Here is a 15849-nt window from a genome sequence, read left to right on the forward strand (position 1 = left end):
CGGCTCTATAAACCCGCTCGTTTGCGAAGGACACATGCCTAATGTGGAAGATAAACAGAAATGTAGCATACCCGCTTTTGACGTTGTTTACATCGGAATTGGTGTTACTCGTAATTCTGTAAAACCCGAATCGGGGGTCTTATTGCTCGAGCCGGTTGATACTTCATCAAAACCACGTTTCCAAATGAAAAGCTCATGTAGGTTTCATTTTTCTGTGTGATGTGTTTTAGTATCTGCGACGTCCAGCTAGCTTAATGGCTTGCATAGCCTCGGCCTTAAACTGATTCATCAGTCCGTTTGATGGCATTAACTTATTGCTGTTTTGCTAACTTCCACATGTTATAGTGTACCGGTGTTTTTCATTCAACTTCCGAATCAGTTCTATAAACTAGATCCACGTCCATTATAATAGCGACACAACGGCCGCAGTAGCTTCACGCAAATTGTTCTGCTGCATGATGTTAACTGCGTTGTTTATGTTTGATACTATATACAGCATTTCACTGTATTATACAGTGAAATCATGAAATAATTCATCACACATTTTCTAATACCATATTAAAGTGCATTTAAATAGCTTTCAAATGATGTATAGATCATTGTTCTATGACAAATAATAAGGAACTAATGGTCATTTTAATTTTGGAAATATGAGGGGATTTTCTGCCTGGCTGAAAAACAATGAAAATCTGTGACCGAGTTCTTTATTACTGTTTAAACTATCATAACTTTCTTAATTTTTGGCAGTTCTTAACGAGTAAGGTACCATTGGAAAGCTTTTAAAATTCTAAACAGAAAACACTAGAAAAGATTCAAAATATAAATTAGCAATATCAACGATCGAATGCAGGCAGATTTTCGTCAAAAATGGCTGTCACCAAATACTCAGAAAGAAAATTGCGAGCTCTAGAAATATATATGCTAATGCTTCTTTTTGCTTGAAACTTGGCAGTTATGGAGAAAATTGCAGGGTTGTAACAACATGGAGAGTGACCTGAGTCCACAAGATAAAAAAGACTTGGATAAGTTTATTAAGTTCTTTGCCTTAAAGGTGAGTAGATGCTTCCAAATAAATTCTAATATTTGTTTTAAAAATCAGTGGAAAATAAATAGATTGTGTACAAGAACAATTACAGTGGATTGTTGATGTGTTTGTAGACTGTTCAGGTGATAGTCCAGGCTCGTCTTGGTGAGAAGATATGTACTCGCTCATCTTCGACTCCAACTGGCTCTGATTGGGTAAAACTAGAGTGTTTTTTTCAATATGAATTAATTTCTTTTTTGGAGCAGAAACCTGCCGTTTTTAATTGATTACGTTATGGCTCGGTGTGCAAGTGTTCGAGTGAAATTGCAATTGCGTTGTTGACTTCAACTTAAAGGTTGTTTACATTGCTTATCTTTCATTCTAAGTGATTTATTTTGATTATTATTATTTTTATTTGGAGTTCAATTTAGCAATCAAAGACATCCCCGAAGTCACCCATGAAGCCAAGAAAGCTTTGGCTGGCCAACTTCCAGGTGTGGGACACTCGATGTGCGTGGAGATCTCCCTCAAAACTTCAGAGGTAAAAATCGTCATTTCTAAAAGTTTAAAAATAATAATAAGAAGAATTTCATTTCATTTATAAGGGCCTTTTAAAAGTCTCAATAATAATAATAATAATAATAATAATAAAATCTGCCTGTTTTTCATCCAGGGGGACTCGATGGAGTTAGAGACTTGGTGCCTGGAGATGAATGAAAAGTAAGATGTTTTTTTTCTTCTTCTTGGAAATGTATTAAAAACAAGGAAGGCCAAATTCATTTCAAGAAGCATTTGCACTTTATTTATTTGAAAGAGGAAAAACTGTCTGGAAAACAGTTGCAAGATTGAAAGAAAACCTTGAAGAGAACGCAAACATGGTGGTGTTTTGTTCCTCCCAAAAATATTATTTATCTTTATTATACAGTACAGTTTATTTCTTTAAGTATAGTACAATAGCACATTTATTATACATACAAATAAGGTGTAGTTTTAAGGCTTAGAAAATTAGAAAGTAGAAAATTATGTTTTATGGGGACCTGGGAACGGATTATTCTCATTTTAATGGTTTCCTATGGGAAATTATTTTTTGGGACACACACTTTTCGCCTTACACACTCTGCCTGGGAACCAATTAAGTTCGTAAGCCAAGGTATCACTGTATATGGACCTAATGAGGGTGAGGTGGGCGGGTTGATCTCAGTTTTCAATCGTTATCGGATGTTCTGTGGTTTGAATCCAACCGGAGAGGCCAGAAACCAAAACGACTCAACATATGTTTTCTTTTGTAGACGTGACAAAGACATTAAAGTGTCGTATACCGTCTACGACCGTTTGTCGGTCCTTCTCAAATCCCTGCTGGCCGTCACGCGAGTAACGCCTGCCTACAAACTGTCCAGAAAGCAAGGACATGACTACGTGATATTATACAGGTGAGTTCACATCGCATAGCTGTCAACCTCCGAGACACTGTGTCCTTACTAACGGTTTATAATAAAAATAGGAATGATATTATGGCGGGAAATCAAACTTTTGTTTCTTCTCGCACGGCCTTTTTACAAGTAGCGATATTTGTTGTTGATGGAGAATAAGAAGTTCTCATATTTCAAAGTGTCGTGCTGTTCTATGCTTAGTCAACATGTGTGACTGGAATACACAATTGAAGCACAGACAACCTGGGGTCAATCTGAGGTCAACAGACACAGCAAGTTAAACTGTCATCTTCATCTAGGACACAGGTGTCAAAGTCAAGGCCCGCGGGCCGAATGCGGTCCGCCACATCATTTTTTTCGGCCCGCGAAAGCAAATCCAACTTGTTAAATTCCATGATGATTGCTAAAATCTGAGCCAAAATGTCATATTTTTGGATGTCAACCACAATAAAAGTCATTATTCTTGACTTCCGATTTGAAAACGAGTTATTCATTAATTTGCTGTGTGCTCCATATGTAATATTTGAAGGGATTTAAACATTCTAATGGGTTCCCCAAATTCATAACGGCCCTCGAGAGGAAACCATAACTACAATGTGGCCCGCGGCAAAAAATGACTTTGACACCCCTGATCTAGGAGATCTGGTCTTGGACAGAATTTAGGACTTGGGAAACTCCTTTATCACAGAAGCAATTTACGACTTGAAACTCCTTCACGGGAAGAGCTCGTTAGCCAGGTTACAAATTTATCAGTTCATGGAAAATACAATGTTTTATTGCTTACAGCTATTCGTGCTTAGAACTCAAGAGGTGTGGTATTCTAATCAAAAAAACTATGTTTTACTAATGTATCACTTTAATTTGCATATAATCTCAATAAATAGCTTGGCAGAGGGCTGCAGAATTCAGGCGTCTGTCACGAATGGCTACGTCTCCTGCCGGCAGTAAAAAGACAATCTTTCTGGGTTCGAGTCCTAAAAATTATCTTGAACCATTTTTGCGTTTCCCGTACAAACTTTCTTGTATGGCGTACGCATCAAAAAAATGTGCCGAAATTGGACGGAATACGGCAAAATATGGCCGCTTGACACGTCACTGTCTTCTCACTGTTTCTACCTGTTTTCTAGGATCTATTTTGGGGAAGTTCAGATGAGAGGCTTAGGAGAAGGTAGTCGTTTGTAATTTTTTCTCTGTAAAACAACAATCGCTAGCTTGCCCAATCAAGTTGTCCTTCCTCATTATTTTTTTTTGGAAGGTTTCCAGACGGTGCGTATTGGCGTCGTGGGAACTCCCGTCGGCACCGTGACGCTTTCTTGTGCCTATCGCACCAATCTAGCTTTAATGTCCAACAGGTAGGTCAAATTTGCTGCGCCTTGTAACGTAGCATATTGTAGCTAGCGTCATAAAACGTCTCATGGAAGCTGTCACGTTTTGCTTCTCATCTGAAAATTTATGCCAGCGTGACTTTTGTTCGTTGACGAAGCTTTTCGGATGAGGAGCGAAAACATCCGACACCTTCAAAGAAGTACAGATGACAGATGAAGAAACCTTTTTCATCGATGGACCACTGATATGTATTTTGCTCTCGCAGACAGTTTGAGCGCTCCGTGCCCGTCATGGGAATCATCGTGGACCACTTTGTGGACCCTCCCTGTGGCAGCCAGCGACCTGTAAATATGGGGCAGCCTTGCAACTACAGGTACCCTAGGCACATGTGAGAATATTTCCTTTCCCCGCCGGCCTTTATCCAGCTAAACTTTGTACTTTATGTCGAAAAAAAAAACCTCATACCACGGTAGTCCTGCAAAAAAAAATTGTCTGATAAGATATCACGATGCATTGAAATGATGATTGGATTGCATTAGCCTTTATTAGTCTCGCAGTGGAGAAATTGACATTTCACAGCAGCAAAGTTATGAAAGGAATGAAAGAAGTAGAAAAACAAAATACAGAGATACCTCGGTTTACGAACCCCTTGGCTTACGAACTTTTCGGTTTGGGAACGTTACATTTATGATACATTTTACCTTGGCGTACAAACTATTTTTCGGGATACACACGGAGCTGCCACAATGAGTGATGTGTCGTTCGCGAACGAGCCAGTTCTCCGAACAAGAAAATGGCAGCCGGCTTGTTTTGGTCCTCTATTCCCCGCCCCCAGTGGTCGGTTAAAGCCACGTGATTGGTCAAGAGCAAATTATTTTTGGCGTGACTTTTTTTCTATATATTGAGTATGAAATGACATAATTTTACCTGCATTGTAATTCCGTGTTCCGGATATCGGTATTTCCGTTGTAGGGAATCGATCTTTGCGATCGTTTTGTGGTTAAAAAAAAAAATGAATACATACAATTTTTTTTTTCCAGATTAAGGAAATTTCCATTTGACAGAATTCCTTATGAGTGAAGACTTATGACAGTCTAGCTAGCCATCTATTTGCTATCTATTATAATAATACATAATAATATCATTTAATTTCTAAGCGCCTTTCGACATATTAGCTGTCTAGCTGGCTTGCTAGCTATCGTTTAGCTATCTAACTGGCTAGGTTGCTATCAGTCACTGTCTCCTGTGAACTTCAAAGTGACCTTGAAGAATTTTGAAAGGTGCTTATGAATGAAATGTATTATTATTATTATTATTATTATTATTATTATTGTATCTATTAGCTAGCTAGCTAGCCTTCTATCGATTTGAGTTACTTCTGGGTTGAGTGAACGCTGGCACGTGTGGCTGCCGCTGCTCACCCACAGAAAAACTTATCCTGGGACTGTATAGTGACCTTGAGAGTTTTGAAATGTATTATTATTATTATTATTATTATTATTATTATTATTATTCATAAAAATCCGGACATGTATTGTTGTAAAATAAATGAACGAACCCAATCGTCATTAACTGAGTCATGAACACAATCTAACCCCCCCAGAGCACCAGACGATGATCACGGCGAAGGATTTGCAGGTGTTCAGGATTCCCAGGAGGTTTGCACAACTTCCTTCTCCACTTCCCCGCCCTCCCAGGTAAGACGACAACCCCTCTCCCCCCTCTTGCCCCTTTTCCCTCCTACATTTACGTGGCTTTTCTCTGCATTTTACATCTTTTAAAGGACAACCGACACCATTTTTTTTGTTTCCTAACTGACATCAGAAAACGTTTTATAGCATCTAAAATACCCAAAACACGCAGGCTGATATTTTTAGTCAAATGCAAAACACCAATAAAAATGACTTAAAGTATCTAAAATCTGCAAAAAAATGAACACGGAAGTGACCAGTTTCAGAAGGTCCCGCCCCCTTGTTCGTGACGTCACGCAAGAACGTCTTGCCTTGCTGCAGAATCAAAACAATGGCTTCAGATTCGGAAAAGATGCTTTCTTGTTACTCATCCAGTTATGAATATGATTCAAATAGTTCTGAAGAGGAAAGCATACATGTTTGCAATCGATTAAAGAAGTCCTTCCGGATCAATTCGAGCCGATAGGACTCCAATGTAGCGTCCCAGAAAATGCACAAGATGGCGCCCAAGCTCCGTTGGAAATGGGCTGATTTGTCTGCTGGGAATTTGTGTCAGCTAGTATCAAATAGTAGTCTTGGTGCAACACACAACGATTCACTCTTGCGTTATTTATGTTTTCCTTCTAATTTCGCCATCAACACGATGTTTTCAGACCAAACAAAGTACCCAAAATGCATTGTGTGTCACTTTCTCAGTCAGGGGCGTTCCTTCAGTGACGTCACGTACGGACTCGTCACCAACTCAAAAACAAGACTTCCGGAATATTCAGCGCCAGTCTTAAAACGTAAAATATAGCTATATGCGGTGGAATCTTTGTCAAATACGCTCAGTGGAAGTCATTTGAAGTGATTTTACAAATTATGGACACAACTTGTCCGGAGGCGTCAGTTGTCCTTTAAACTAACATGCTCCGAAGATTAACCAACTTGCTTCCTTGTTTTTCCATCTCTGATTCTTTCCTGTTTTCTTCCTGCCGCTGGACCGCTTTTCAGTGCATCTGTACACTGAGTCCTTCTCCTTCTAAGTTGTCTAAGGCCCTTCCTTTGGATAATCCGCAGTTTCCGCTGGTTTCCGGTCTGGTCGCTCACACTGTGAGTCTACACTGGGCCGTTGTCTCTTTTGTTTGCTTGGATTTCAGTCTGCTTACACTTTTTTTGTTTTTTTATTTTATTATATTTTATTTAGAAATTTATTCAGGACATTTACATGAAAATGGCATTCAAACAACCCCCTAACAAAATAAAATGGGCCATGTCTCTCTATCACTCTCCATATGTCAAAATCAGCCCTTCTCAAAATTATATTTTGTCATCTTTATTTCTGTATTTTAGTGAAATATTTTTTTTAAATAATGTTTTTTTTTATGGGGCTTCAGCAATTTTTGTCATTCATTTTATATATTTTAGATTTACTATATTTTTTTACTATAGACATATATTCTTTTGTAATTTATTCTTTTATTTTATTATTTTTACATTTTCTATTTTTTACTTTATTTATTTATTCTTTAATGTTAGATCTTATTATATTTTCTATATTTTTACTATATTTCTGTATTATTATTTATTCTTTTATGTTAGATTTATTATATTTACTATTTTTACGATATATTTTATGTATATTTATTGTTATTATTACTTATGTTATATAATATTATTTTTATATTTTCTATATTTTGTCTATATTTATGTATTATCATCTATTATGTTCCGGGTCGAGTGAACGCTGGCGCATGTGGCTGCCGCTGCTCACCCGCAGGAAAAAATATCCTGTGACTGTAAAGTGTCCTTGAGAGTTTTCAAAGGCACTTATAAATGAAATGTATTATTATGATGATGATGATTATTATTATTATTATTATTATCCACCATCTCTCCATCATGACTAACCGGTCGCGGCCAGTGGATTTCATCGCTAGGCCTTCAGTGGTGCTATGTCTGAATCGATCCAGACTGAAAAAAGTCTTCTTCTTCTTTTCCTTTCGGCTTTTCTGAAAAAAAAGTATGGTTTGATTTACGACAAGTCCACTAGAGGACACCGTTATCCAGGAAATAACTGATCGACTTTTCTTAATGACGTCCATTTTGTCTTGGAAAGTATGTCTTGAAAATGGCTTTTTTAACAGTAAATCTCCAAGCAAATCAATTTCTTCTCCTTCAGCCATTGTGCGTTGACAAAACTGCTATTAAATCAACACAATATATTTGCTTATGCAGTTTGCTACCGATTCAGCGTGCTAGCTCTGGCCAGTATGCTCTTATTACCTAGCGGGTTGTGATCAGCGCCTTCAAGAAGGCCTTGGTACCCATTTTGGGTTGCAAACTTGAAATTTGATCGCTTAGATCAACATTTGATGCAACAGGGCCTGCAGTACTGATTGTGAAGGCGTCCAGGTAGATTTCTGACCTTCGTAACAAATGTGATTGGTTAAATGCTTAAATAGGAAAACACACATCTGGAAGGAGCGCAACGAGGGAAATAAAAGCAATGAAAAGAAGCTGAAAGACAATTTGAAATTATTTCCTAAGAAATCGTGGACAAACTATAATTAACATCAGTCTGTGATTCAGATTTTTTTTAGGCCAGCAGAAAAGGCTTTGCAGGCCTTGACGGTCCGACCGCCACTAACTTACTACTAACCATACGGGCAAGCGCAGTCGATCCACACTGAAGTTGATCCAACTCATTCCTAAATGTCTGTTTTCTTTCTTTTGTTTGCACGTGCAGCTGTACGCTTCCAGGCTATCGTACCAACCTGCCGTTCTAGCAGGAACTACTGAGCTTTGCCATCCTACCGCCAATCCCAACCAGGTAATAAATAATCGGACCTGGATGATGATATCCCATCGGATTGATGATGCAAAAGGAGCATAAATATGCTTTTATACTTTTTTTAAAAATTCAAATTATCAAAAGAAATTTATAATAATAATAATACATTTCTAAGCTATTTTCAAAACTGTCAAGGTCACTTTACAGTCACAGGATACGTTTTTATGTGGGTGAGCAGCGGCAGCCACACGCGCCATTGTTCACTCAACCCGGAAGTAACTCAAATAGATAGAAAGCTAGCTAGATAGCTAATAGATAGCTAATGTAATGTAATAGCTCGCTTGCCAGAGATAGCTATTAGCTAGCTAGATAGTTAGCCAGCCAGCTAATAGATAGTAAATAGCTAGCTAGCTAGCTAGCTCAACTGTCATAATCAGCTCACATGATGCGTGAAAACAGTCGAGTACGTTTAGTGTGCTTGGTCGAGTCTGCATGTCGTCGTAGGCATGCTTTTATTTTGAAAGATCATAACACAATCATGTGACAAAAAGAAACGGAAATAGTTGCAGGGTGGCATTGTATTTCGGACACCTGCCCTCATTTCAAGCTCTTATAACTCCAGACACATATCATTTAGGAATGAACTTTTTTTTTTTGCTGATGAAAGAAGACAGTCGAAGGTTTCTGACATTGACGTTTTTGCTCTTCAGCAGGAGGAAGTCTCGCATCCAGCGCGGCCCTATCATGCCACCGATGCACATCTGACACTGGAGCACATCCCCAACACGCCTGTCGGCTGGTCAGCAGATTTTAACGCCATTTCACACATTGATGCATTTTTTTTTGGGTGATTATATTTTAGCTGTTGTCGTGTATTCACTTCATGTTTTGTCTTTTGTCTTCCAGTGGAGATGATGACATTTTGTCCCACAGCGGAGAGGGAAGGAAGAGTGCTTCTCCCGCTGACCCAGTGGAGTCACTTAACGCTTTGACAAGGAAAGTTGGAGCCTTTGTCAATAAGCCCAATACACGGGTAAGGAAAATAAAGAACCAGAAGAAGAAAAAAAAATAGCATTATACCGACAGACAGATATTAAAAAATTATACACACCTCTGTTCAAATGTCAGGTCTTTGTCTAGTTCAAATGGGAGAAAAAAAAAAATCCATTTGAACTCATTTACTGCCAAAAAATGTATCCACTCCAGTGCCAGGGTTATTGTCACTCAAATTGCAGGACCCGCAGAATATTGAGTTTTAGGACTATATCAACATTCAGGGTTAGGGTTTAGTGTTAGTGGTTACCGTTGGGGGTTAGGGTTAGGGTTCGGTTAGGGTTCGGGTTAAAGGTCAACCGACACCATTTTTTTCTTTCCTGACTGACATTAGAAAAACGTTTTATAGCATCTAAAATACCCAAAACACACAGGCTGATATTTTTTGTCAAATGCAAAACACCAATAAAAATGACTTCAAATGTCCCAAAACTACTTCAAAATAAAACCGGAGATGTCGAGTTTCAGAAGGTCCCGCCCCCTTGTTCGTGACGTCACGCAAGAACGTCTTGCCTTCCTCTAGAATCAAAACAATAGCTTCAGATTGGGAGAAGATGCTTTCTTGTGACTTATCCAGTTATGAATATGATTCAAATAGTTCTGAAGAGGAAAGCATACATGTTTGCAATCGATTACAGAAGTCAATCCGTATCATTTTGAGCCGTCTGGACTGAAATGTAGCTACCCGAAAATGCAGAAGATGGCGCCCAAGCTCTGTTGGAAATGGGCTGATTTGTCTGCTGGGAATTTGTGTCAACTAGTATCAAATAGTAGTGTTGGTGCAACACACAACGATTCACCATGCCGTTATTTATGTGTTTTCCTTCTTATTTCGCCATCAACACAATGTTTTGAGACCGAACAAAGCACCCAAAATGCAGTGTGTGTCGCTTTCTCGGTCAGGGGCGTTCCTTCAGTGACGTCACGTCAGGAATCGTCACCAATTCGAAAACAAGACTTCCTGAATATTCAGCGCCAGTCTTAAAACGTAAAATATAGCTTTATGCCGTGGAATCTCTGTAAAATACGCTCAGTCGAAGTCATTTGAAGTGATTTTACAAATTATGGACACAACTTGTCCGGAGGCGTCGGTTGTCCTTTAAGTTCGTAAGCCAAGGTATCACTATATAGGAATTGTTCATGAGGAAAAATGTTGTAAATGTGAAGCGATCAAAACATTTGACACATGACACTTTCCTCAGTCCATCCAGCCAGTCGAAAAAGTTTCTCCCGACACCTGTAAATGTCACTTCTCCCAATGGAAAAGCCAAAAGAAGAAAATGGCGGACCCATCTGACCTGGATAAAAAAAAAAAATCTTTGCCAAGAATGCGGAGCTCAAGAATTTCACGCTTCCTGAACTTTATTGAATTTATTGATTTTTTTTTTTTTTTTGTTCCAATTTGGCCTTATTTTTCAAGGGTCTCGAAGTCCCAGGCTGGAAAAAGTAGTCATAGTCAAAAACTAAACAGTATATTGCAGCGTATATTCACGTAGAACACGCTGCACTAGTATCATCATAAAAAAAATTGCAGAGGCACTATTCTGTACATGTGCTTTTGGCCAAACTATACTGATTGACCATAGTCTGTTCCAGAAACCTGTTTGAAAACCGATTAGTTCGAAAACCGAAACAACACCTTCCATTATGATCAATGTAATAAAGAATAATCCGTTCCAAATCTAGAAAACAACTTTTTTTTTAAAATCAGAATCATCTTTATTGGCCAAGTATGTAGAACACACAAGGCATTTGTCTCCGGTAGAACACGCTGCACTAATATCATTAAAAAAATTGCAAAGAGGCACCATTCTGTACATGTGCCCATTTGCTTAGTTATGCTGATGATGTGATACCAGAGCAAATAGGGCAATCAGGCCAGTCGTAGACCCCATAATCGGGAAGGACAATAGAGGTAATCAGTCAGGACAATAAAAGTAATCAGTGTAGCCGCAGGGAGTAGTCCTCTGCTCCCCCCCCCCAACCTGAGAGCAGGGACCAATCATAGCAGAGTCTGGCACCGCCACGTGTGGACAGTAGGGTAAAGTGACCTTGAGAGTTTTGAAAGGCGCTTATAAATGAAATGTATTATGATTATATATAGGGCTTAAACTACCAGCAAAAGATTTTAGTTTGCTGACGAAGCCTCTTACATAAGAAGCGAACCGTCCGACACCTTCAAAGAAGTACCGATGACGCCTGAAGCAACCTTTTCGTCAATGTTTAGAGAGTCAATGGCAATTGGGGAAGAAGCTGTTTAAATGTCTTCTGCATTTGGTGCGCATGGATCGGTAGTGCAAAAAGGTGGTGGGCAGGGTGCGGAGGGTCCAATTGGATTTTCCACGCTCTTGTCTTGACACTGAAATCCTCCAGAGTGGCTAGGGCAGTTTTTCCGCCGTCCTAACTGTCCGTCGAGGTCCAGATTTTGTCCAGATTTGTCGTTTTCACTGCTGAGACTTTTTTTTTTTTTTGCGTACGTTTTTTTTTTTTTTGTTTTAGTTATCAGCCACAATGGACTTGCCATTTGCTGCATTTGCTCCCAGGGGCTTCGACTCGGAGGACAACGATCCAATGGTAAGTTCAGATGTCATGGCTTCACTCCGCTTCTCCAGATACTCAACATTGACATCTGTGTGTGTGTTTTCCAGGTCCATCCTCCAGATTCTCCATCGTGCATGTCCCCTCTGCAGGCCAGCCTCCATTCTCTGGGCTCGGAAGGCTCGGGGCAGCAGGATGACTTTGTCATGGTCGACTTTGTACGTCCATTATCTCGACTCTTTGAGAAATGCTGCAATTATGACATACCTGCCTGCCTGCCTGCCAACTTTTATTCCTGAAAACGACGGTTTCCAATGAGAACAACAAGTCAAAAATGGTCAAAGTAGTAAATACTCAACCCTCATTCAAAACACCAGATCGCTATGAAATCGTATCTAAATTCAGAACAGGCGATCGGCACAGTGCTAGCTGTTAGCTTCCTTTAGATGAATTGCGCACGTAACTCAAATAGATAGAAAGCTAGCTAGCTAGCTAATACATAGCTAATAGATAGCGAGCGAGACAGCTAGCTAGATAGCCAGACAGCTAATGGATAGCTAGCTAGCTCGCGAGACATTTTGAATGGATTTTGACTTACGACCAATTTGACTTAGGACCGTTTGGTCGGAACGGAACTCGGTCGTAAATCGGATGTTACCTGTAGATATATGAGCGACCCCTGAACCCCGGCATCTTACTAGACTTTTCTGGTTTCAAAAGTCGGCAGGTATGTTATGATAATTTTGTATTTATCTTTTTTTTTTTTGTAGCGTCCCGCTTTCTCCAAAGATGACTTGATGCCGATGGATTTAGGAACGTTCTACAGGGAGTTTCAAAACCCTCCACAACTGGCCAGCCTCTCTCTTCACATCAGTTCCCAATCGATGGCTGATGATCTCGTGGTATGTGTTTTAATTTGTATTTTTTTAAACTTAAATTTAATAACCACAAAAAACATTAATTTCATCACTGAAATTCAACTGTACGTCCAACTTACGACCTAGTTCCGTTCCGACCAAACGGTCGTAAGTTGAAACGGTCGTAAGTCAAAAGCCATTCAAAATGTTGAATAGAGACTCAGAGGCTAAATGACACGCACTCACCCCCCCTCTGGTGCCATCACACGGTCGATTGCTGTACGAGCGTGAGATGCTGGCTGCCTGGCCAAAATGGTCCTACGCGTTGCCGCCGACCTGCTAGCGCGTTGCGGTTCCAGGCATAGAATTAAAATTTAAAAAAATACTGTCTGTCTACTACATGGTCGTAAGTATGCGTGGTCGTAAGTCGAATGTTACCTGTATATGACAGTCGTGCTTGTGCCAGCACTTATATTCAAACATGGAGGGCGATTGGAACTCTGCCCACAACCCCCCCCCCTCCCCTTAAAGGACAACCGACACAATTTTTTTGTTTCCTGACATTAGAAAAACGCATCTATTTCCAACGGAGCTTAGGCGCCATCTTGTGGGGACGCTACATTGGAGTCCAGACGCCTCAAAATGACGCGGAAGGACTTCTTTAATGGATTGCAAACATTTATGCTTTCCTCTTCGGAACTATTTGAATCATATTCATAACTGGATGAGTCACAAGAAAGCATCTTCTCCCAATCTGAAGACATTGTTTTGATTCGAGAGCAAGGCAATATGTCTTGGCGTGACGTCACAAACAAGGGGGCGGGACTTTCTGAAACTCGCCATCTCCGAGGTCATTTTGAAGTCGTTTTGCGACACTTTTAAGTCATTTTTATTGATGTTTTGCATTTGACTAAAAATATCATCCTGCGTGTTTTGGCTATTTTAGATGCTATAAAACATTTTTTCTGATGTCAGTTAGTAAACAAAAAATGGTGTCGGTTGTCCTTTAATCTGTCACTTCCCAACAGGACTCGCTACCGGAGAAACTTGCCATCTATGAGAGAAACATCGATGAGTTCGACGCCTTTGTGGATATGCTCCAGTAGACGCGTCGTCAACAAGCAAAATGAAGTTAGCGGCTATCCTGCCTGCAACACCCGAACAACGAAACATAAGTTGCTTCCCTGACCATTTTTTTTTTCAGGTCGCAGATTTGTACAGAACAATCACCTGTACCGATCATAAAACCTCTGCTTAAAAATATGTCACCTCGTCACTTTTAAGTGCAGATTAAAAAAAAAGCATGTCCATTTCAATTAAATGCGTCTGTGTAAGCTCAGTCGTACAGGAGAGGTCCATCGATGAGAAGGATTTCTTCAGCCGTCATCTGTTATCCAAGAGGCTTCGTCAGCGAACTAAAGTCTTACTGGTAGTTTTGGCCAAGGGATAATACTAGTGGGCCTCAATCTGAACTAATAAAGACGAACTGCCTGGCTGGCTATCCATTTGCTATCTATAAGCTATCTGGCTACCTATGTAGCTGGCTATTTATTAGCTATATGGCTATCTAGCTAGTTTGCTAACTACCTAGCTAGCTCGCTATGTAGCTGGCTATTTATTAGCTATCTGGTGAGCGATGTAGCTGGATATTTATTAGCTATCTATTGGCTATCTGGCTATGTAGCTGGCTATTTATTCGCTATATGGCTATCTAGCTAGTTGGCTAACTACCTAGCTGGCTATCTGTCAGCTGTCAGTTAGCTAGCAAGCTAGCTTTATTTATCAGCTATGTATTAGCTAGCTATACATTAGCTGTCTGTCTATATAGCTAGCTAGCTATCTATTAGCTGTGTATTAGCTAGCTTTCTATCTATTTGAGTTATTTCCGGGTCGGGTTAACGCCAGCGCATGTGGCTACCGCTGCTCACCCGCAGAAAAACCGATCCTTTGACTGTCAAGTGACCTTGAGAGTTTTGAAAGGCGCTTAGAAATGAAATGTATAATTATTATTATTAAAATGGCAGTTGAATGAGTTAAAAATGAATTTATCCGTGTTCATATGAACACGCTCGGCATCACTTGGTTAAAATGTCCAATGTTAGCTTTGCTGCTATCCCCCAATACATTAGCCACCTGTCTTGCATTACCTACGAAGTACCAATAAGTGACTATTAAAAACTTTTCGAACTGTCAATATCATTTTATTGTCGATCATTTCAGACCTGCGAGGGGGGGAAGGGGCTGTAAATGGTAAGTAAACACACCATAATAGCAAAGAGTACGTTAGCACCCTCCCATACTCGACAAGCGGTTCCACTTGAACTCTGACCGTTAAGCTCCGCCCCTCTTCCTCCTCACTGATTCAAACTAAAAAGTGGTGGACATTCAAAAAAAAATAATAATATTAAACTAAACTTTTCAGAAGGCTACGGATCGGTTGAAACGGACTCCCCCAAAAGAAGTAAATTCACTCTTAGTTAGCCACTTAAAACATGCCATTCGTTTTAAAACATCAGGTCATGACAGAGGTCATCTGCTCCCATGTAACTAAAAAAAAAAAAGGGAGGGAGGGTGGGGGTCAGGGGTCATGGAAATTCACAGAAAACAGGCAGTGATTTGCCCAAATGTGCATTTTTGAACTCAATGCAGTCCAAAGGAAAGAAAGTCCTGTCCCAAAAGTAAGCTCCTCCCCAAACCCCCCCCCCCCCCACACACACACACAAAAAAAAGCCTTATTAGCGAACTTGAACGGTCGGTCAGTCTCTGGGCAAAAAAAGGCGAGTCAACCAGCTTGAGGAGAGGAACATCAGGCCTTCAATTTTTTTGCTCCAGTCAATTGCAGTAGTGCAGTGTGAGGGGGCGGGGGAAGGTGAAGCCAACAATCCTGTCAATCATCCATCCTGCAGATCTTGAGGAGTGTGCATTTGGGGAGGGGGGGGGCCTTCAAAGGATGCCAGGGGCCTTCAAAGGATGCCAAGTTTGAAGGCTCAGGCGGCGTTGAGTAAATCTTTGATGGCTTTCTGTTGCGTCTCGCTGAGGCTGGCGACGCACTGGGACCACAATCCTCCGGAAACCTTTGGAGAAACAAAACCCAGACTTTAGACCGAGGGGTGGCAAACATACGCTTCGGGTGGAAACACTGGTTGAAATAACGCCT

The 15849-nt window shown here is 40.2% G+C and overlaps 2 protein-coding genes across 6 annotated transcripts in view; one reads left to right on the forward strand and one right to left on the reverse strand.

The window, feature by feature from the left end:
• atg13 (ATG13 autophagy related 13 homolog (S. cerevisiae)) lies at positions 1-14886 on the forward strand. Of its 5 annotated transcripts, none has more exons than XM_089022242.1 (18): positions 1-197; positions 953-1051; positions 1159-1239; positions 1446-1565; positions 1698-1744; positions 2314-2454; positions 3582-3622; positions 3710-3806; positions 4046-4168; positions 5384-5477; positions 6465-6563; positions 8200-8283; positions 8955-9043; positions 9151-9277; positions 11797-11871; positions 11946-12053; positions 12606-12737; positions 13721-14886. In XM_089022242.1, exons 2-18 carry the CDS (start codon positions 983-985, stop codon positions 13796-13798), a joined length of 1605 nt encoding a protein of 534 aa, XP_088878368.1. In that variant the 5' UTR covers positions 1-197; positions 953-982; the 3' UTR covers positions 13799-14886. The 5 variants fall into 5 exon arrangements, with proteins under 5 accessions (XP_088878368.1, XP_088878449.1, XP_088878533.1 ...); XM_089022323.1 differs by having other exon boundaries at positions 6-197; positions 4046-4153; XM_089022407.1 differs by lacking the exon at positions 6465-6563 and having other exon boundaries at positions 12-197.
• ipo5 (importin 5) overlaps positions 14872-15849 on the reverse strand; it is a 19437-nt gene continuing 18459 nt past the window's right edge. The window contains exon 26 of the mRNA XM_089022118.1: positions 14872-15766. Coding sequence (XP_088878244.1) covers positions 15680-15766 — 87 coding nt within the window. The 3' untranslated portion in view covers positions 14872-15679. The remainder of the gene's footprint in view (positions 15767-15849) is intronic.

This window comes from Hippocampus bargibanti, linkage group LG01 (genome assembly GCF_051943395.1).
Source record: "Hippocampus bargibanti isolate YZ-2025 linkage group LG01, ASM5194339v1, whole genome shotgun sequence".
Taxonomy (NCBI): Eukaryota; Metazoa; Chordata; class Actinopteri; order Syngnathiformes; family Syngnathidae; genus Hippocampus; species Hippocampus bargibanti.